We start from the raw sequence: 21,681 nt of genomic DNA, 5'->3' as shown, positions 1-21,681 counted from the left end.
TTCAGTAACATTCTGGTATACCTCCTGCCTTTCGAGACTTCACATCAGGTGCAAATATTGCTAGAAGTGTCCACTCTACTGCTCAGTCCCTGGGAGTTCACACCCTTAGAATCTGAACAGATGCTTTCAAGAATAGTCTGTTTTTGTTTCAAGCAAAATGTCGTTAGTTGTCTGGCACAGAGCATCCTCTTGAAGCCTGCTCCTGAAACTGTTTTTTGTAGCCATCAAACGGGGTTTGCAAGGATTGCATCTGGCCTTGGCTGGTTTGATTTATGTTACACGGTTATGCAACGTCGTATTTCTGGTCTCCAAACTGTTCTGAGTAATTCTGTTCCCTGAGCTGATTTCCTAGTAGTATGTCATGATGTGCTGGTGAAATGGCAGGGTAAGGACAACCTGTTTAACAGTGCTGCGCTTGGATATCTGCGTGGAAAAATAACAGCTGCTCGTGTGAGTTTAATGCAAGTCGTCTGCGGGTTCTGGTGGATTACTGAGCTCTTGACTCCACCTGCTGGGTAAACATCTACTAGCAAATCTCTAGTCACAGAACATCTGCTGTGCATTACCGTGCGCTCAGCAGGAAGGCTTCTCATATCTTGTGTCTCCCTACCTAATATTTAGTGCTGCTTTGAAATGCTAATTAGACAAAGCTAGGGGAAAGCAACATCAGTAAATAACTACTAAGTAAACGACAGGATAGGGTGGGCCTTGTACCCCTGGTTATAGAAGGGGGAGGGAAGAGGTACAAAGCATCTCCAGGTGGAAAGGATAATAAGCCTTAGCCTTCCTGGACTTGGTCTGCTGGGTGAAAATTACTGGTTTCTTCCCTCTGAGCTACACAAAAGTGGATTGCCCTGGTAGATGACCAGTTGGATTACAATTCCTCTTCATATTAACTTGTACAGCCTTTATCCCCAAATATCCTTAGGAAGTAAAGGGGGAAAAATTAGGAAAAGGTGTTGGTGAGCAAGATGAAGCAGACATTTGAACTATGAAAGCCTTTTCAGGGTGCTAAGCAAGTGTCCCATAGAGGGACATGGTAAAGTAGGAGTAATGCAAGGCTCTGCAGCCAGAAAATGGGTCTCAGTTAATGAATTAACACAGTCTGGGGAATTTGTTCCCTGAGGCTAAGCAGGGACATGTCTCCTTATTCCTTAATCTCTGCCTGCACAGGCTTGATTCTGCTTGTTGATCTTGTGGAATGCATCTTTAGTGTAGCTACAGGCTGTGGGGAGAGTCCCACCTTGAAACCAGTGCAGTCCTCAAAATACTGGAAGTTGCATTTTTGTCAGTGCTTGCAGCCCTTCATATTAGGAGTCCTGCTGTCTGCCACAGGAATCGTGGGGAAATGTAGTAGTTTTAAGCTCAGTTGTCTTGAAATTACTTTAAAGGTTTGCTTGGAAAATCTTCCTGTCTCTATTCCCCTGTCCTGGTGTAAGCATGGTAGCTATAGCCTGGTTAGACAACAAGTCCGTCCTGCAGCATGGCTTGCAAGCAGGCAGCTTGCTTATGCACTGCTAGGAAACCTGCAGCTTGTGGCTCGGAAGGTCATGATAAATCCCCTGTAGTTCTCATGGTATGTTAATGTTTAAATGGGAGTACTTCAGTAGCTGAAACTGCCTGCTCCCAGCATTCTTAGGTTGCTCAGTAAATGATAGTATGTTTCCTCAGTAACAGCAAACCCTGCTAAGAGTAAAGCTCTAACCTGCCCATGACCCTGCAGAGCAAGGGAGTGCTTGTATCTGGCAAAGCTCAGAGAAGTCTGGACGGCTTTAATTCTGTTTTAACAACAGATAAGCTGTGAAGTGCTGTTCTGCTCTGAGAATAGGTAAAGGCTTCAACTCTGATGCCACTTGCAGCTGCAATGAGTATTTACCCCTACAGTTCCTGCCAGTGAAGGTAAAACAATAATAGTGTATGTAAATATTGCAAACATCTGCACAAACGATTTCCTTGGTAAAGCTATTACACACAATTAACTTTTTTCAGCAACAGGTTTTAGTCCTTTCCTTGGTAGTTCCATTAAGGAAATTGCATTCAACTTATGCAAAGGGATACCGAAGTCCTCTTGTCAGTGTTGCAGATCTTGACTGATGGCTCCTAAATGCTCTGATCAGGACAGCTAATTGCATTGTGCAAAATGAGACTGCAGATCTGTTTTCTGATACTACCAAACTTCATCAAAGTAGAAGTCATTTCCTGGAAAAGGTTAAGCTATGGCAGGGAAAGCCTGGAGATTTGTTTACTTAGCCTCCAGGCTGCAGTGAGATGTTACGGTGTATTACTCTGATCTTTCAAGGTCTCCATTAACAGCTTAGTTTGTTATGCTCTGTGTTTGTTCTAGGGCACAGGAAACCTTCATGCAATGGGATCAGTGCAGAAGATTTTATAACTTCCTCATGGCAGACAACATGAAGAAGATCATCCTTTCTCACAGGTAAACTTGCACTGGTGCTGCTGATTGGGTCAATTGCTCTATTGGATTTATCTTCTCTTCTCAGACTTTGAAAATCAGATTCCTGAAAGATGACGCAGAAATCCCCTGCTCAGTGTCTTTTAAGTGAAGCAAGAAAAAGAAGGGGAGCCCATGCCAATCACAAATGCTGTAAAATATACAAATAAGCTCTGGTGATCCTGTTAAAAGAAAGCAAGCTTTGTTGTGTTTTTTTTTTTGCCTTCTGAGGAGACTTGCTTAATGAATAAACAAGATGAGCACAGGAAAACATTGTAATTAAACTTCAAAGTAGAGTATTATGCATCTGTTTCACTTCTAGCTACAGAATCCTCTATTCAAGGAGCCTCTTGTTCTGCCACCTACTGGAGGTAGGATTAATCTTCAAGATCTGCTGCAAGGGGCTGCTGCTTATCGAATAAGCAAACAGTCATTCTGTAGATCTGGCTTCTAGTTTTCTTCTCCAAAGAGCATGTAGCCAGCAGAATACTTAGTGCTGCTCTTCCTAGAGTGCTACTGTCCTTGCAGTATCCCCGTGCTACTGTTGTGGTCTGTGGCTCTCAGATATGAAAGGAATGTGTTCGTTAAACAGGTGACATGCTCCATGATGCTGTTTTCTAGACCAAAAATTATCTGGGTGCTTCTAGGGCAATGGATATGTAAGTGCCTCATCTGTGGATGCTAATGAAGACCCGTTCCAATGAGGAGCATGTGTCACTTGCAGACTTTTGGTTCATAGCTAGCGCTGCTGTGTGGTATGAAATACTCGCAGGAGGAGTTAGGACAACTGATGTGGAGGATGATCCATGTAATTCACTCCAGACTGATAAACATTTGGACAACTTGACCAAATTATACATGTCAGGGTATATAAGTCCCCATGAAATGGTGCTTAGATTCATAAGCCAGATAAAGGCAATGCTGGCTGGAAGGAGATTCAGTTAAGTAATCTTTTTTTCCACAATCGTTTGTGCTCTAAGGCAGCTCCCCCAAGTCAAGCCTAGTCTCCCTCCTGCTCTGCCCTGCAGCTGCTTCTAAAAGGGAATAAAAATCCTTTCCAGCTTGCGGCCTTTGTTCTATTTGTTAAGGGAGCGGTTTGTTCTGGTGAAGAAACACATCCTCTCCTGAGGGTAATAACTAATTATGACAAGTGTCCATAGTAAATAGCTTTCTGCTAAGGTAATGCCCCCAAGTAATTTCTGCTGGATGAGCTAACCTAATATCTGCTGGGGAGGCTTCAGGACCAGATGGTGATGGGGCTGCTATGCCCAAGACTGCTAGTGCTCTCCCCAAGCCACCCACGGGTTTGATCTGAAGCCAAAGGACCCTCCCTCCAACATGAAGCCTCTGTTCTAAATCCCCCTAGTGCTGTCTGTTCTGGGAAGGTTCTTTTTAGAGGCCCCTTTTGCAGTTTTTCAGCGTAACGAGAGCGTTTTTCTCTGAAGTGGCTCTTAGTTTGTTATACCTCGTTGTGAAGGGAGGTGGACAAAAAAGCTGTGCTTGTTCCCAAGAAAGCCTCTTGTACGTAGCCCACTTCTATTCTTATCTTGTCAGATTTGGTAAACTCACTTGTCCTTGAGCAGGTCGTGGCTTTGCTGCACTTGTTACGGTGTTCGGATACTTACCTTGTTATTCCTCTTTCAGGCAAGTTCTTTTTGGAGATAACGTGAAGAAGCCACAAAGCCTTTCAGATGCTGATCTGAGCAAACTCTATACGGCAACATCCCTTATGCAGATCGATGATAATGTTATGAGGTATGAAGGGGGACTCTGTGCTTCTCTGTGGGTCTCTGAAAGTATCCTCTGTTTTAAGTGTTACTCTTACATGCCTCTTGTTGTGCCTGTAGGAATCTGCTGATATGCAGTGCTGACAACCCCAAATCCTTCCTTGCCTTTACATTGAATAAAACCACAAAAAAAAAAAAAACTTTATTTTTGACAGTCACAACTTCTGTAAAGTCATCCTGGAGGCGTTTACCTGTAACATCTGAACCTGCAGCCAAGAATAAACTAGGAAGAGGCAAACCCTTGCTAAGAGGTCTAAAAAAAAATGCAGAATGTGGAAAGCAGCTCAGAACTGCTCATGAGTGTTTTTAGTCCTGCTTGAGTTTTGAAACAGACCCTGCCCCCTAGAATATTACTTTCTCTGTGAACGTCAGGACTGGCTGAGATAACACAAACTTTTTAACTTGTCATACTTACACCTAAATTAAGCTCTCTGCATTATTAGGCAGCAGTCTGTTACTGCCTGTGTCCTTGAAAACAGCTTAGTACTTTGTTCAGTGGCTGTGATCTTGCCGTGGCATGTTCTATATCAGGCACTGACACCTTTACAAAATGCTGAAGCTGTACGCTGTCAGCTTTACAGCTAAAAGGTTTTTGGAGGACTAGGAATATTACTGTTTGTTGTCTTTCTAAAAGTGATTCCTAGGGGAAATATATTTGTCCTTCATCCCTGAGGCCTGTCTACTTTGGGCCTACAGCTGCACCATTGTCTCCTACCCCAGGAAAAAAAAGCACTTGAGTATAGGCTCACGGAATCCTTGGTTTCAGATGAAGGGCTAAGGATATTGCAAAGAAATGGAACCATAGTGAATTCTGGGCGGCTTGTAGGCAGGCCCTTTTGTCCAGGATGTTTGAGGTTTGTAAGCTGTGATGGTTTTATATTTGTAAAGGCTTTCAGGTGGTGAATAAGCTTATAAGTAATTCATACAGAAGAAAACTAAGTTTAAAAAAGACGCCTTGAAGGCTGCTCGACTTCCACTTGAATGTTTAACTTGGTATGTGTAGAAGAAACACAAATCCTGCTATCAGTGTTTGAGTAAGCACAGAAAGCATAAAGGCACGTGCAGCCAAAGGCGAGTTTTGCAGAGATGCTGGGTAGAAAAAGGCATTGTCCTTAAGAGTACAGGTCTGGGCATGTATGGCCTTATTTGCAAATGGGAGTCAGGTGGATACTAGAAATGTGATGGCAATGACACTATCCATTCCAGGAAGTTCCATGGCTACAGTTCGCTGAAGGAGTACTACGAAGAAGAAAGCTGCCTGCACTACTTGCACAGGGTAAGCTCTTGCAATTGACTGCTCTTGTACCATCTTCCTACTGGAGATAAAATGCTCAGTGCTTTCTGTTTGTGATACCTAGACACAGCTGTCTTAGCTCGGGTTTTTAGAAGTATTCAGACATGGTATTTTGGGGTGGGATTTCAGTTCTTAGTACTCCTAATGGTGGTTCTAAATGCTCTGGGCTGTTTAGAGAGCATAACTCTGAGTAGTAGCGTCCAAGTGATCTAGGTAAAGCCAGGAGTTGAGCTGAACCCCTCTGAGTGTAGGTGCATAAGGTGGGAAACGGGTGGTGGCATACAGCCTTCCAGGCAGAAAGGACTAGATGCTCTGGAAGAGGCTCAGCACGCAATCTGGAAGGCAGATGCTTAGCAGGCCAAAGTAATGCAGAAGTAGAACTGGAAAATTAATTCCTTCTTGATTTGCTGAACCGGAGGATGGAGACACTCCAAGGGAGTTTCCTGGACTTTAACCAAGGTGTCTATAACAGCTGGCACTAGCTGCCTGATGTGCAAAGCAATGTAGAGTTAAAAGGGTGTAGCTATTTGAATTCTGCGAATGGGGAAGATCTGTGACTTAATCTGTGTTTGCTCTGTTACACCCGTATCACTTTTCATACAACTGAGTTTAAAAACTTAAAGTGCTGCAGAGTACTCCATTGGTAAAAAGCCACCAGTCTGAATTTTTGACTGTTTTGCTGATGGTTCTCCAGGTAAAGGACAAATCTGAAATAAGATGTCTGGATTGAGCCAAGCTAAGAAGCTTTATAACAGTTGATAGAAACTCAAATACCAACCCCTAACTGTTGTTTTTTTCTCTTTACTATGTTTCTTGATGCAGATCTATGTTCCTCTTCTGCTGGTTAATGCTGCTGATGACCCTCTTGTGCATGAGAGCCTTCTATCAATTCCAAGAGCTCTTTCAGGTATGTTGAAGCAGTCTGCTCCAGCAGTGCATATTTGTGTACCTGCAGCTTCCTTATCTCATCACGATCCATGATTACAAAGCAGCTTGACTTGCCTTACTACGTCTGTAATCCTGTGGGAGGTGTAGTAAGCCTCTTTAAAACACCAGTTGCTAGAACTAATGAGGCTCTTTGTGAGGAGGAAGAACTTGAATCCTCCTTTCATGCATCTTCTTCTGTTTAGGCTTGTGTTGATAGCCAGCAGTTTACATTCAGGTTATTTTCTTGAATGGGGGGGGTGGGGTGGGGGGGAAGCTTCCTCGTGTCTTTGTTCCTCATTGGGATGTAGTAGAAAGGTGGGTATTGCAGTGATAGTCTTGAACAAGTATAGATGAACAGCCCTCTTCCCTGATGAACGGAGCCCATGCATAGCTCTGTTATTTGATAGTGAAATAAGGTCCTTTAAAAGGAGTTCTGTCAACTGTCTGTCTTCAGCCAAGAAAAAGTCAAATAGCCTTTAGAAGCTCAAAAGAGTGAGCTGGCTGCTGTTTCTCTGCACAAATGGTGCACGGGGAGGAAAGCTGGGTTCATTCCTTTTCTTGTTGAAAATTATGAGCAGAGAAGTCCTCTACAGCTGCTTCCAGACAGAACCAAGCACAGGGATTTTCTCACTATACATAGAACAAAGTGGATAATGCGATGCCAGAGCTTTGGTGCAGCTCACCATGATGCTAACAGTCCTAGTTCCAGTGTACGTGAGTTAAAGATGGAAGGATGTGACCTGTATTGCCATAAGGGCCCAGCCAGCAGCATTTCTTGGCAGCCTGGTTCCTGTTGACCATCTTGTTCTATGAAGTTGTAAGGTTATGTGCTTTTCCCTTCATGTTAGCTGTGGCCTTTGTCAGCACGTTTCTGCTTCCATCATGGGATTGCTCCTTTTGGTTCAGACCCTGTGCCAAGGATCAAGTTGATTATCACAATTTAAGGTGGTTTAGTTCTCAGCTCCAAACCGCTAACCCTCTGGAACTATGTGCTTCCTTTTGTTTTACAGAGAAACGGGAAAACGTCATGCACGTGCTGCCCCTTCACGGAGGCCACCTGGGCTTTTTTGAGGGGTCTGTACTGTTCCCAGAACCTCTTACCTGGATGGATAAGCTCGTGGTGCAGTATGCCAATGCCATCTGCCAGTGGGAGAAGACGAAGTCTCATTGCTCAGACACAGAGCAGGCAGTATCTGGCCAGGAGTAATTGACCCAAAGACTCTGGATCACTTCAGTATATCTCCCCCTTTGGGAACTCTTTGTTCCCTCACCTGCTGCTTCAGGTTTCCATTCTCCTTGAATATCCTATGGCTGGGGTTTGATCACAATGTTTCCTCCTGAAGTGGAGTTAAAACAGAGGTTAATATCCGGTCAGAGGATCTTTGCTTATATAGTCACTTGGGTTTGTAATTTACTGCTCTGCTTGAAGAATTAGATTCTGACTGTAACTTGTTACAGGGTAATTGAGCTAAAGACAGTTTGCTTTGGTGTAGCAGAACCTTCAACTGCCAAAATCCTTTCACCTGTTGGTCAGAACTTGATCTGAAGCATTTGTTGAGGTGTAGATGACAAGGTAACTATGACTTTTCAGTCCCTGTGCTGGAAAAGCCCTGTACCAAGCCACAGGCCAGTGAGTGGTTCAGTCCGTGAGCCTCTAAATAGTGGCTTGGAAAAACAGATGCTTGACTGTCAGTGGAGTTCTAATCTTACACCGTCTTAAGGGAGTGTTTCGCTTCCTGGGAGTGCAGTTACACAAGAGAATCGCTTTAAAAATGCTTAACTTTTCCATGCTTCAGATATCTGGGCTGGGGTATCTTTACGCTGGGACTCCAGGTAGAGAAAAGCTGTGGGCTGGTAATACCAGTTAATGTTTCTCTGTAACCATATTCTCACACCAAGACCAGACCAGTCACCTTGTCATATTTGCCTCTTTTTAAATGTAGTCATGTTTTTAGTACTGGATTTCTTGTTTGACCCAGGGCTTTTTAAAATTGGCTCTGGCTTCCGAATGGAAACCAGCGATTAAGAATCTGCAGGATCTTTTTGTGAGCTCAGTATGTTTTAAGAATATTTCATAGTTATGTACTCTGTTAGGGATTAAATTGTAGGGTGGGGGGGAATGTATCTAGATTTACTCCCCTTATGTCAGGGTAGATTATACCAAAATTCTTGTCCTTAATTTTCAAAACATTGAATGGTTTTCAGACGCATGACTTGCCTTACAGTTGGTGGGAACTTGATGGGTCTAGCCCTGTGCAACTCAAATACCTTTGACTAACTACTTCTGTATCTGTGTAAATGCTGCAGGATTTTACTGGCTCCAGTAAGACATTGGGCTCATCACGTGAATTCCTTTCTACGTGCCCAGACATCCTCTTCTAGTTCTAGTGTGCAAGGTGAAGTGCGAAAGCGTTCCTTGCAGGAACGATGCCTCAAGTGGCTGTTACGGCCGAGGTGGTTAAGGGCTCAACTCTGTCCCCTGGTAGGAAGGTTGCCCCATGGCAATCTGGAGACTGAATTTTTGTGGTCACAATCTTTTTTTTTTTTCTATTTGTTCTGTCAATATTGTAGTCTCATTAATCCGCCCTTGAGACTTCTTTGTCCCAGTGTCAGTGAAGTTCTCCTGTCACACTTCCCGCATCCAATGAGCACTTTATTGCTTTAGCCCTGGTCAGTGTGCCAGGCACTTTAGTTTATAGTTGAAGGGTGAAACAAGCTGCAAGACTTCAGTGTGGTAATACAGGGGAACAAGCCTCCTGGACTGCCCTGTCCCTGAACTTCATTCAGTAGGTTGCAGAGGTAGCTTTTTTATTTTAATAAAGCAATAATTAACTATTGTAGCAAAGGTGCGTTATCATATCAGGAAATTCCTTTCAGTTTGCCTTAGGCCAGACAATCGCGGCCTGCTAGAATGAACCGTGGGTATCTGCACATTGTCCTTGTTAGTAAATCCAGGTTTCCTTTTGTTCCTCAAATAAAAAGGCATGACCAAGTAGAGCTGTAGCAGTACTTGGCCGTGCTTGTGGCTGTTCCTTAAGAACTATTTTAGGGCATCAGTTAGCAAGGATATTCTTAGCTGATGGATATCTTTGTGTGTTGTTCTCATTCATACTGCATCCGTATATCACTAAAATCCGTCATACAAGACGTTCAGAGTTGTGCTTAAGTAGCTGCTCCTGCAATTTTTACTGGATGTGACGTAAATGTATTCTCACTTCAACAGAATCGGAGTGTAAACAACATCTGTATGCATCAACTAGCCACAGTATGAGTTTAGGTGTGTAGGGTATGTGTTTTTTTTTTATCTCCAGTGGGTCACAACTTCAGATGTGTCTCAATTTTCATTTTAAATTAGCTTCATGTCCTGCTTCAGTCCAGCTTTACTGTGCTGTGAGTATCAACTCCAAAGAGACTTAGAGGAACAGGAGCTTCCCTCGGTAGTAATCCTCACTGTTGAAGTGAGGAGCCCATCATACGACCCAACACGTATCTATGAAGGAAGCACAGTGTGCATCAAGCCTCCTTGGAGATCAAAATACCATCCTTTCTCAGATTTCCTCAAAGTTCCTCAAAAGCAGGGGTTCCCTGCCCAGCTCCCCGTGTGGCTGAAGAACTGCCTTCCTCCCAGGACCCCAGACTCTCAGAAACAGTTCAGCTGAGATGACTTCCATCAGGGAAGCTGGAGGTGAGGTAACTTTCCAACAGCAGTTGGCTGCTGCCTGGACAGTGAATGTTGAGGCAAAGCTGGTGTTTGCTTGCTTCTGAGTTGGGGTTAGGCAGCAGACTGCTTTTTGGCCAAGACATGCCAGAATAAAGCTCCACTTTCAGAGGAACCAGGAAGGCTTTTCTTGAAGAACTTTTCCTCCTTCCTTTTTGTAAGAACCGTTCTTGACAGACCAGGTTTTGAAACAGGTTTCCTGTTTCTGAGATACAAGGAAGAGATACAAGGAAGTTACCTTCTCAAATGTACCTTTATTTCCATCTGACTTTGCTATAGTAATGGCCAATCAGTGACTTTTTAAAGCAAGCCTTTCCTAAAAAAAAAAAAAAAAGAGGTGAGCAGCTGGGCAATTCTCAAAGCAGCAAGAGCTTTGTCTAATCAAGTAGAGATTTTGCTCTAATGTTGGAGTTTTTTAAGATTTTCAAGGAATATTATATCTTCCTGCCCAATAACGCATAAACCTTCATATTTCAGAAGTGCCAATGCTGTGGACTTACGGAAACTCTCAACTAGAGAGCTAACAGGGGTCTGTCCTGCTCCTTTGACCTGTTTTTGCACTTGCATCTACAGCCGTTTAAACCGCTTGTGGCTTGACCAACTAATTCTGGCCTGTTTGGGGAGGAAGAGCTTTGTCATAGCTTGGTTGTGCAAGGGTTCCAGAACCTGAGAGTCACCTTCCCAACCTTATTGTAGACAGAAGCAGTAAAAATCTATTTTCCCCATCCCACCCAATTTGCTGCTTTCAAAGCAATTTATGTTGTCAAACCTGCAGCAGCAATTTAGAGATCTCAAGGAAGTAGGAGAGGAGGAAGTGAAGCTGCAGTACGTTATCTGAAGGCCTTCAGAAAAGGAATCCATTATCAAATCTTGCTGCTGACAGAGACTGGCAGCTGATACCTAGTGCCAGTACCACAACAGGAAGGGACTTTGTCCAATCCTTACTTGAAATGCTTTTCTCCCAAAATAAGGTAATACTGGTTTTGTGATGTCGGCAGATGGTCTTCACATGCAATATGAATTTTTAGATCTTAGAGGTGAAGCAGCTTTTTCATCTCTTGTGAAGACACGCGAGGTGGTTGCAGTGTGTCCTTCTGGCCCATTACAGTACAGCCTGGTAGCACAGTTCAGGCCTACAGCATGATGAATCTGTCGTGAGCTCTGTTCAGTTTCAAACCAGGATTAGAAAAGGCATTAGCAGAGCTCTTCTATTCCCATGTAGTATTCACCCCTCTTCCTCATCTCTTCCTCATCACTGTGTGTAAGTAGCACTCAAACAGAAACCCCAAGGACTGTCTCAGTCAGATAGCAAGGTGCAGAACTGTTACTGTTCTGGTGGTTAGGCTGGTCCAACCATCTGTGTCAGTGTCTGGACACACCTGAGATTTGTAGGTGAGCATCTGGGACTTGCTCTTACGGACCATAAGGAACTTGCAGCTTCCACATCAGATCTGCCAGCATGTTTAATGATCGCTTGGTTAGATTCTAAATTGAAGGTGTTTTCAAATGGGTCAACAGTTGCACTGTAAAGACAGACACTTGAACCTCCCTGCAGTCGTTTCCTGACCGTTTTTTGCAGTTCCTGTTCTATGAAGGTACAGGTTACAAAGATGGGGCATTAAGCAAAGAAGTTAAGAACTATTATCTGCAGTACTGAACTTAGCCAAGCTACCTGTGTGTCATCTGTCCTGGGTCTGTCACAAGTTCCTAGACCTCAGCCCTTTGACACGTGGTGCCTTGCCCTTTTTCTCCTCTTCCCTTGACATCAGCATATCTAGAGACTTCAGCAGCAGCTCTGTCAGAGCTTTTGGGCTTTGCATTTTAGTAAAGGATTTCTCATGCACCAAGCAGTGAGACCCCTCTGGCCATGTATGCTGTACGAGCGTGTGCTGACTTAAAGGACCTTTGTGGGCAGCCTACAACTAGACAGTCTATTTTAAGGCTTAAAATAGCCATGTATATAAGCAGTGGATCATTTTTCAGCTCTATTCCTCAATTTGCCTCTATCCATAGGGATTAAGTCAGAGGAAAGGTTTGCTTAATATGTGACTTGTTACCTTATGATCCCCAAGTTCTTGTGTCTGTTGGCTCTTCAGCAACGTAGCTGGAGGTGAATTGTGTAAGGGGCTACATCTCAAATGAAAGAGCAGAGTGGTAACCTCAAGAATTAATTGCTGAACGGTTCAGTCACCTGGTTTACTTCCAAGGATTATTTTAGGAATATTATGCCTCTCTGGAGGTTATTGAAATTCTTCACAGCCTTTTTCAAAAAGACCAGAAACGGCCCTAGTCTTGTGCTGCGCATGTAAGTCCTTTGTTGTGCAGAGCATTGTGTCAAGTCATGCTCCACGTGTCTTTAGCCCCTTGGCAGCTCTCTCAGTTGGGTAGATCCCAGAGCCACGGTGATTCAAAGCAGGGTCTCCTTCAGGGCTTCTAGTTCTAGGCAAAAGCAAACAGCTCTTCTTGGTGTGAGGACTTTCTAAGTTGGTAGATAATTCAGAATGCCTCAGAGCGATCCAGACCTGAGGAGGGGTTGCCTTGTACCTGCCCCTCTTTCATTGCTAGCAGTCTCTTACACCAGCCTGGACTTTCCTCAGCTGGTGGGGAAGCTCAGGCACAAGTGCCATCAGTGAGTCAAAGCAGTTGCCAGCTTTCCACACTGCGGTGGAAAGGCTTCTGGGATTATCCTGAACTATTGCATTTCAAACATCTGTATTCTTTGGGTTAAATTTTTCTGGTTATTGAATGGACAAAAACACCGCAATCCAGGGCAGCATTTATCAGGTTGGATCTGCTGGTATTGAACAACCTTTTCCAAGTCTGTCTGATAACACTCTCCAAAAGCTCCAGCCCTGCATCCCCTGTGGATAAAGACCGTGTTTTGCCATCTCACCCCATGGCCTTGCCTAATGCAGGTGACTTTAATACCAGCGAGGAGCCTGATGCCATGAGGTGGCTCAACACGAAGCCTTTTAGCTTTTGTCTGAATGACGAGCTTGCATCGTCTGCTTGCAGTCATGCAAGAGCTTTGATTAGATGCAGAATTTCCTTGTGGGATCTCTATTACAGCTCTTCTGGGATGCTGACCCTTCTGTGGCTTCTGCCAACTGGGATGTCTTTAAAAAGTAATAACAATAAAAAGTGTATTTCATGTAACCAAACACTACTGCTTAGCCCACGTCAGCAGCTTTCCAAAGGAATGTGTTTTCTCATTGTGCTTCTTGACAACTTGTCCCTGTTTCCCAATGACTAGAAATCCTTTTTGAGAAAGCGATAACCTCCTTGCAAGAGGCGCCCTTTCTCTGGAGATGCCACGTTGAAGAGGTGTGTGGAGCCCCGAGGAAGGCAGACCTGTGCCCTTCTCACGTTGTTGCTGCAGCTGTGTTAGAACAGGCCGAGTGACATCTGATGCTCTTGGTGAGCAGCGTGGTTCATTACAGATATATTTTCAATTTGGCAAAATTATCCTCTGGAACAATCTCTAATTGCTGCCCTGAAAAAGCTTGTATACCGAGATACCTTCCCTGCTGCCGCGTTCTGAGTCAGATTCTCTGAAGCTGACAGCTGCAGGGGAGATGATTTGCAACTAGCAATGCAATTTTTCTATATCTGCTGATGTTTACCTTTAAAATTATATATAAATATATATTAAAGTGTCTTTGATTTTTCTTTAATTTTTGTTCTTCTGTGTGGTGTAAAATGGAAGTCATTGCACAACAAAATGTAATTTTGTTATCTTTGATTCAGTGGGATTTCTTTATTTAAAAATAAAGGACTTATGGAAGTCAGTGCTACGTGGAGTGGCTGTGTCCAGTGTTACTGGGTGGGAAAGTCCTGCTGTTCGTGCCAGACAAAGCAGCCCTACCTTCCTGCCTCGCCTGCAGTGAGGAAAGGATGGTCTGACATGGGAACCAGGTCATTGTCACCAAAACACAGCTGGGTATCTGAACATCGTCCCTCGGTCACAGAATTTGGGTTAGCTGAAGAGGGAACTGGAGGAATTCTTTAGCCCCAGCCCTTAAATGTCAATTTAGTGTTCAATGGTAAAGCTCCTGTTAGTGGTCTAAAACATGAGTACCTCTGAGAAGGGCTGTCAGCATATCCCTGTGGGGTACATGAGAGCAGGAGGTTGCCTTGCTGCTCCCTCTCTTGTCTCCCAGACAGGGAAAAACCCTTGTCAGTAATGCCCATGTCATGAACTCTAGTCCTGCCTCTGGGTTTCTGACCACTTCTTGGCTCCTCTGGAGGTAAATGCAGCAGATCTGATCGTTCCAGGAGGTGTGGATGGCCGCCGCCTTTGAGGGAGAAGCCTCAAGCTTGCACTCTTCTTCCCGGCCTTGGGGAGAAGCTCTGTGCTCTATAGGGGAGCATCTCAAATAATTGCCCTGGCTCGAGCAGTAGCTAAGCATGGGGGCGTCTTGCTGTCCCCCGAGCAAAGCCATGCGTGGTTTCCTTAGCGGCTGACGGGCTGGTGGCTCAGCCTTCCCTGAGACTGAGAAGCTGGCTGTGAGTTTTTCTCCCTGCCTTCCCTTGCAGCCCGTGTTGCAAGCACAAGTAATGCTCAAGCCTTTCCCAGTTGCTTTTTCTCTCCCCAAAGGAGGTGTGATTGCTTTGCCTCCAGAGCAAGCCGGGCTGTTGTGTTGTCACTGGCCCGATGGCTGCAGTGGTTGTCGCACGTGGCTTCCCTGGGGCTGCTCCGTCTGCTTGCTGGCCCCGTGCAGAGCTCAGCAGCGTGAGGAGCCAAGCAGAGCCTTTCAGTCTTCCTCGGGGCCCTCGCACAAGGCTGGTGCAGCCTCAGGCTGGGATTGCAGTGGTCCGTGGTGCTCAGTGAATCGGCAGCGCTGCTGAGGCTGGAGAAAAGGGATTTCACCCAGTCATCTGCCCAGACAGGCCCCGTCCTCCCGGTGGCTTCGGAGCCAGCATCCTGTTTGGTTTGAGCCTGAGCCAGTGCCCTGATGAATGCAGCTCTTGTCAGCACCCTCCGGCTCTGGATGGGGCTCTGGTCCTCTGCTTTGCTAATGAAAGGCGCTGGTGTGTGGCTGCAGGACTGGGGGACAGGGAGGAGGGGACATGCCAGGCTACCAGGTTGGCAGAGAAGGAGGTGACCATCAAGTCCTGGGCAGGGAACGGCCGCTTGCTCCTCTCCAAGCCCTGCTGCTCTCGGGGCTGGTGGCCAAGTGGGAAGGCAGCCTGGGAACAGGTACCTGGTGGGCTCCTTGGAGGAGCTTCTAGCTATAAAGCAGAGCGCAGTGCTCTCCCTGGGAGGGGGCTGCTTCCACCTCCTCCTCCTCCTCCCCATGCCATCACCTACCCTCCTGCTGACTCCAGACTAGCCGTGCAGCCACCCCTCACTGGTCATGAGCAGCTCTCGTGCCCTCCTCCTCCTCGGCTGCATTTCCTGGGGCTTTTCTGATGTGAACGGCTTTGATCTGAGCTCCTGCTCAGATGCAGTGCTGGGAGAGGCTGCTGTGCTAAGGCTTTTAGGGGATTTGTGAGGGTATGATCTGCTCCTCTTCGCTGTCCTGTGATTAAAATTCATCTCTGACCCTCAGTGGCTGCTGTTCTTTCCCCCTGACAAAGTGAGGGTTAGGTAGTCAGCTCCATCTGGACCCCTGCTAGGGTTCCTTGCATCTTTTAGGCTGTTTTCTCTGGCTAGAGCAGAGGACAGAACTGGGGGTCACAATCCAGGGGAAGGAGAGCCATGGTTTGGGATGCAGGGAGAATGGAGAAGGATGGTTCCTTGGCCCCTGTGCCAAGAGGCCTGTTCACATCAGGGCTGCCACTCCAAGCCTCCTAACAGACAGTGCCTGTGCCCCAAAAGCCTCCCCCTGTCCCTTGCCGTGTGCCACGAGGGACCCGGGAGCTCTGCTGTTAAACACTTCTTTATTTCTCTGCGTACACGTTTCAGCCAGCCCCTGGCAGGAGCCTCCTGCTGTGACGGCCTCCGGCTGCGTTACCCACACTCTCCTGCCTGTCCCCCCTGCTTGCGCTGCGTCCCCTCCAGCCGATGCCACCCCAGGAGCTCCCCAGTGCCCCGCTGCAGGCGCACAGGGCTGGCTGTGGAGCCCCTCTCCGGCTGCACTGCCCCACAGAAGTAAAGGCTAAGGCTGAAGCAGAGCAAGGCACGTCCTACCTGCATCCAAACCCCTGCAGTGTGCCCGGGGCAAAGGGACAAAGGGACATCCTCCTCGCTGTCACCACCTCCCTTCCCAGCATGGTCACACCCCCGTGCCCCCTTTTTTTTGCAGGAGCAGACTGGGGGCCAGCTTTCTCTGCTGGCTCCTGAGGAAAGGACACTGTTCTGGACACTATCCTGGAAAGGACACTGTACTGGGAGGAGGGACAGGGCTGCCAGGCAGCCCACAGCCAGGTCTGGGGATGGGGACAGGCACGGGGCAGTGCACCCAGAGTGCCTCGTTCCGAGCAGTCACTCAACCAATGCTACAGGAAGGAGGTGGTTGGGGTTAGGGGACCACCTCTGAGCCTATGTTAGGGGGGAAGGGGAGCAGGCCCCGACTTAGAGAGCCGTGTCTTCAGCTTCGACGCAGGGCCCAAAGAGCTTCTCTGCAGTTGCTTTGCCATCGTACTTGGGCAGGTTGCCACCGAAGTCTGCTGGCAGGATGTCGGCGTCGATCTCCTGGTAGAAGGACTCCAGCTCCTCGCCGTGCACAAAGACCTGGCAAGAGAGGAGCGACCCTCAGCAGAGAGCTGGTGACCCTACATGGGACAAAGGGGTGGCTGCGGGACACCGGCAGTGCTGGGAGGGCTGCCCTCCTTTCTCATCGCTGCAACCACAGCCATGCCTAGCTGGAGGCTTGCCCCTTCCCGGGGGAGCCAGCAGCAGCCCCTGGCTCTTCCACCTCTTCCGTGTGTCTCCCCAGGGTGAGCACGCAGAAGGCAGCAGATTTCCCCCCATCTGCTCAGCTTTACCCAGCCTCTGTCCCCAGGTCCCCTTCCCGCACTCACCCTCTCCAGCAGTTTGCTTTTCAGGAACGGTTTGACCACGTTGTAGGTCGTGGTGAAGTACCAAGGCTGGTGGATGAAGTGCACGGCCTTGAAGCGTGCTGGGAAGGAGTCCTAGGATGCCAAACCCAGACAAGGCCGGTTACAGACCGTGCTGGCCATGTAGGGCCGGGAGAAGAGGTGGGCAGCAACAGAAACCCCGCACTGCCTCCGCGCCCCTTCCCCAGCCTCCCGTTCTCCCTCCCGTGCTCCCTTTTTTGTTCTGACCCAGAGGTTCAACCAGCCCAGTCCCAGGAGCAGCAGGGAAGCTGCAGAGCCTCCCAGATGGCTCATTGCTCCCATCCCACAAGAAAGACCACATCTCTGCTGTCCTCTCGCCCTGGGCAGGGCCAAATATCCTTGGCCTCTGCATCCATCTTGCAGGATTAAGCCAATTAACGAGTAAGGGAAGGAGTGTGTGATGGGGAACAGCCTCCCCACGACGGCAGCCTCTCCCCTGCTAGCCCTGGGCACGTTCTCTTCCACCTCACCTGTAGCATGTCCACCATCTTCTTGAGCTCTGAAGGTTTGATCCCTGACGCCTGCTGCATGGTGAAGCCCTTGAAGTTTTCAATGATGCAGAACCCGTTGATCTGGGTCTCTTCGTTTTCCAGCAGCTTCTCCAAGATAACGCAATAGGCACGAAGGATCTGGGTGGGAGGAGTGGCAGCAGGGTCTGCTGTGAGCGTGACAGCAAGGTCTCACCTCCCTTAGACCCCAGGATGTTCCCTGGAGCGGTCCCAGGGAGCGTTAGGCTGGATCTGCTTAACTCCAGAACTTGTGACCACATGCCTGGAGGCTTCTTTGCCAAGAAGCCCTTTCCATGCTCTGTGCCTCCATTTCCTCCTTTGCCCTGTGGGTCCTGCTTTTCTAAAGCCCCCCGATTTGGTGGTGTGGTGCCCCCCTTCACCCCATGAGTTATCTGGGCTGGGAGATGCACACCCTGTGCCCTGCAACCAGCACCACATCAGGAGGAAAGAAGGGGATGGGGCAGGAGAAATTCAGTTTTACTTCAATCTGGACGGCCAGAGGGTGTGAGTGCCCCCGTGTGTGTGTGTGCTAAGGGGTGCTCTGCTCAGACTGAGTGGGACAACCCCAAAAACAGGTCTGCTGACCTCGTCGAAGGTGATCTCCTCGTAGTCCCAGTTCTCGATGTTGAAGAGCATCACCACCCGGCCGTACTTGTCCCTGCTGGCCAGGATGCCGGGGTAGCCCGCCTCGATGGTGCTGCGCACAGCCTCAGGGGTCAGGTTGTCGAAGAGCTCGGGGTACTGCTGGCGGAAGTTCACGTAGCCTGCAGGGAGACAGAAGCCGGGAAGGACGGCGGCTGCTTGCCTGTCCTCGGGAAGCCAGCAGAGCACGGGGTGAGCTCCCTGCCCCAGCTCCCTCCCCTGGCACCCCGCAGGCACGAAATATGGAAACGTGCTGGGAAAATGGGGGTGAACAAAACAGCTCATCCGCGAGCCAGCGCTGATAATTACAACTCATTATCCACCCGGCAGGCACAAAGGAGAGCAGAGCGGAGCCAGGCAGGACAAAGCCCATGGCCAGCCCCGGGCTGCCTCCTTGCTCCCCGTCTGTCCCTGTGTGCCACCCCTGGTGTGCGGACGGGGTGCCACAAGCCCCCCCCCCCCCACCCTGGAGTGGTCCCAAGGGTGCTGAGCCCACCAGGCACCATGCACAAAACACATCAGGATGCGTGCAGAGACCTCCAGCCCTGCCTTTTGCTGCTGATGCTCTCTCCTGTGCCTTGCCAAGGGTCTGGGGGCACTGGGAGGTGCTGGGAAGGGGAAGAGGGGGATCAGGACACCCAGCACCACCCAGCACCACCCAGCATCATAGCCCAGGCCCCCCCACCTTTCAGCAGGTCGTAGGCCCTGTGGACATCAAACTTGCGGGCACGGATGAAGCGGAGGAAGAAGGAGTCATCCTTCCCCAGCATCTTCTCGGCCACCGCCTTGCAGACGTCCTCGTTGCTGGCCCTCTCCTGCACCAGCGCCCGCAGCGCCCTCACCGCCGCCTCCCTCTGCTCCTCTGTCTCGTTCAGCTCATCCTTTGCCTGGGGGTAGCAGAGAAGGGCTCTCAGCATCCTCACGATGCTCTGGGGACCCTGAGCCACCCGCAGACCCACTGCCCAGGCACCCCGGCGTGCATTTTGGCACAGAAAAGCAGCCGGACACGGTGCCGCTGGCTGCAGGTCCCTCCCTGCCCGTCCTGCCCCGCTCACAGCAGGTCTCTGAGGGGCTGCGCCTCACCTTCTGCAGGGTGTGCGGGGGGATCTGCTGGCACCTCCCAAAAACGGGGCCGTGGTCCTTGGTGGTGAGGCGCTCCAGCTTGGTGCGCAGGGCCTGCTCCTCCTCCGAGATGATGCGGAAGGTGCCCGTCTGGGGGTGAGGAGAAGATGGGGGGCTGATGAATTCTCTGCTGCCAGCCCCCCATCTCCCTGCCCATCAAACCCAAAAGGCTGGGGACAGCCCCAGCGCTGTGCGGGTCCCTCTGGGCTGCTCCCCAGGGACAGAGAAGGGCAAGGGAGGTCGCAGCCCAGCGCTGCAGGGAGGGGATGCTCTGAGCCAGGGGATGGGCAGTACTCACAACAGCAGACATGTCTTCCTTTAGTCTTTATCAGCAGCAGGACACTAGAAGAGAGGAGGAGGAATTACCATGGGGATCTGAAGCCCCTGCAGACCCCAGTGCCCCTGTCCCTCTTGCCCTGATCCCGCGGAGGCTGCACTGGGGTGGAGGAGGGTACCTTGCGGGCACAGCACCATCGCCCACTGCCCGTGTCACTCCCTGGTGGAAGCTGAGAGTGAGAAACACCAGGGCTGTTTGCAAAGGCAGATTAAATATGTGGGTATTGGTCATCTGACGCCTTCAGCATGATTTTTGGGGGGGTCTGCATTTTTGTGGGAGGCTGCGGGCAGGAATATCCATGGGTCATGGGGACCCACAGCCCCGGGAGCTCCTCCAGCACGGTGTCACCTCTGACCACATCCAGGGCAGTGTGAGGAGCAGCAGAGACTGCACACCAGCACGGCTGATGGGGGGCCAAGTGCTCCCAAAGACCTGGCTAGAGCAGCATGCCCCAAGCAGCACGCATGGTGTGAGTCCTGCTGCCCTGTGGGTGCCAAGGGACATCGTGCTGGTCTAGGGCAGTCCCAGCAGGATGGCCCAGCGCTGCCACGGCCCTGCTGAGCTGGTGGGTAGGGGAGGTTTGCAGGAATGGGGTGTAATGGGGTGTCCTCCTGCTCCTCAAATGCTCCCCTTGGCTCTTGGGCTCTTCCTGCACTGCTCCAAGGCTTGAGTCATTGAGGGTGATGCAGAACGACCTCAGGCAAGGCTCCCACCTCCTCTTAACACAGAGGTGCCTCCCCTGCCCCCCCCCCCCCCCCCCCGGCTGCTTTGCCTTTCATTCCTGGCATGCTGTCCCCACGATTTTTGACAAATGCCAGAGCCCCTGCAGCTCCAGAGCCCGTCCCCAGCTCTGACACCAGACCCCAAGCCCCTCAGCATCTTCCAGTGCAGCCCAGAGATGTCCCCGCTTGTCCCGACACCTCCCGTGGGCTCCCCCACCAGCACCCCCTTTTTTGAGGCATGGCGACAGGTCGAGGAGGGCTGGGCTACGGGGTCTGATGCAAAGTATTTCAGATGCAAAACGTCGCCCATACTCACCAGGGACAGGGAAAACCAAATTGCCTGCAGAGGGTCACTGCACGAGGCTGGGACTGCCGGAGTGGAGCCGGGCAGCTGGGCAGCGAGGCCGGAGTGGAGCAGCAAGAAAGCCAGGCGAAAGCTTTGTAGAGTCACCGGGTTGGGATTAGGCCGTCACAAGGCATCAACTCGCGGCAGCTTTATAATTAAGTCCATGCAAACCAAGCAGGAAACCCCGTTAAAACCTTACAAAAGGCAGATGAGGAGAGGGAAAGACGGAGCAGGAGGGCTGCAGGCCGGGTGCACGAAGGGGCGGGATGCTGGGCCCGATTAACGAAGTATAAAAGCTTCTCATTGTGTGACTCCCTCATTAGCGTGGGGCCGGGGGTGGGCAGCGTGCCACCCCCCGCCTCTGCCCCCAGCTCTGCAAGCGCCCGGAGAGAGCACGGGGTGAACTCGGCCTGCGGGGCAGGTGCGGATGCACCCATATCCTTTCCTCCTCCGCCGCCACCTGCCTGCAAAGCAGCATTTATTTTATTTTAAAATAAAAATCTGTGGGCAAACAGAGCGTCCTCGAATGGTGGCTGGCCCTGCGCGGTGTGCCAGGGATGTGGTGAGGGGACAGCCCCAGCGTGATGGCTCCCTGGTGGCGTCCCGCACACGGAGGGGACGGCCCAGGGACAGGGATTACAGACAATCCCAGTGATCCTGGTGCTTGGCTGCTTTGGGAACTCGAGGGCAGCCCACCTCGGGGCAATGCTGCACACGCCAAGCTGGGCAGAGCCAAGAGGACAATTTGGGGGTGGCGATGCAAGGCTTTTTGGGGTGTCCGCATCACCTTGTGCCCAGGCTG

At 49.6% G+C, this 21,681-nt stretch overlaps 2 protein-coding genes across 2 annotated transcripts in view; one reads left to right on the top strand and one right to left on the bottom strand.

Annotated features, from left to right (window-relative positions):
- ABHD2 (abhydrolase domain containing 2, acylglycerol lipase) overlaps positions 1 to 13,852 on the top strand; it is a 29,792-nt gene extending 15,940 nt beyond the window's left edge. Inside the window, exons 6-10 of the mRNA XM_035335993.1 lie at positions 2,345 to 2,437; positions 4,097 to 4,207; positions 5,446 to 5,515; positions 6,356 to 6,440; positions 7,471 to 13,852. Of these exons, the coding sequence (XP_035191884.1) occupies positions 2,345 to 2,437; positions 4,097 to 4,207; positions 5,446 to 5,515; positions 6,356 to 6,440; positions 7,471 to 7,667 (556 nt within the window). The 3' untranslated portion in view covers positions 7,668 to 13,852. The remainder of the gene's footprint in view (positions 1 to 2,344; positions 2,438 to 4,096; positions 4,208 to 5,445; positions 5,516 to 6,355; positions 6,441 to 7,470) is intronic.
- A 1,709-nt stretch (positions 13,853 to 15,561) lies between these two features.
- Positions 15,562 to 21,144, bottom strand: RLBP1 (retinaldehyde binding protein 1). Its single transcript, XM_035335994.1, has 8 exons — positions 20,850 to 21,144; positions 19,773 to 19,816; positions 19,436 to 19,564; positions 19,038 to 19,239; positions 18,296 to 18,474; positions 17,672 to 17,830; positions 17,145 to 17,255; positions 15,562 to 16,854 (listed from the first exon to the last, which is right to left on the bottom strand). The coding sequence occupies exons 2-8, from the start codon at positions 19,782 to 19,784 to the stop codon at positions 16,696 to 16,698; spliced, it is 951 nt and encodes a 316-aa protein (XP_035191885.1). The 5' UTR covers positions 19,785 to 19,816; positions 20,850 to 21,144; the 3' UTR covers positions 15,562 to 16,695.
- Positions 21,145 to 21,681: the final 537 nt, after the last annotated feature.

This window comes from Oxyura jamaicensis, chromosome 10 (genome assembly GCF_011077185.1).
Source record: "Oxyura jamaicensis isolate SHBP4307 breed ruddy duck chromosome 10, BPBGC_Ojam_1.0, whole genome shotgun sequence".
Lineage (NCBI taxonomy): Eukaryota > Metazoa > Chordata > Aves > Anseriformes > Anatidae > Oxyura > Oxyura jamaicensis.
Note: the sequence above shows the minus strand (reverse complement) of the source record. Positions and strands in the feature narration are given on the sequence as shown.

What these genes read in the sequence shown, in the direction of transcription:
- RLBP1 (XM_035335994.1), bottom strand. An exon ending in AGATGGTGGACATGCTACAG is followed by an intron (nt 17,256 to 17,671) that starts GTGAGGTGGAAG and finishes TTGGCATCCTAG; the next exon opens with GACTCCTTCCCAGCACGCTT. An exon ending in AAAGCAAACTGCTGGAGAGG is followed by an intron (nt 16,855 to 17,144) that starts GTGAGTGCGGGA and finishes CTCTCTTGCCAG; the next exon opens with GTCTTTGTGCACGGCGAGGA.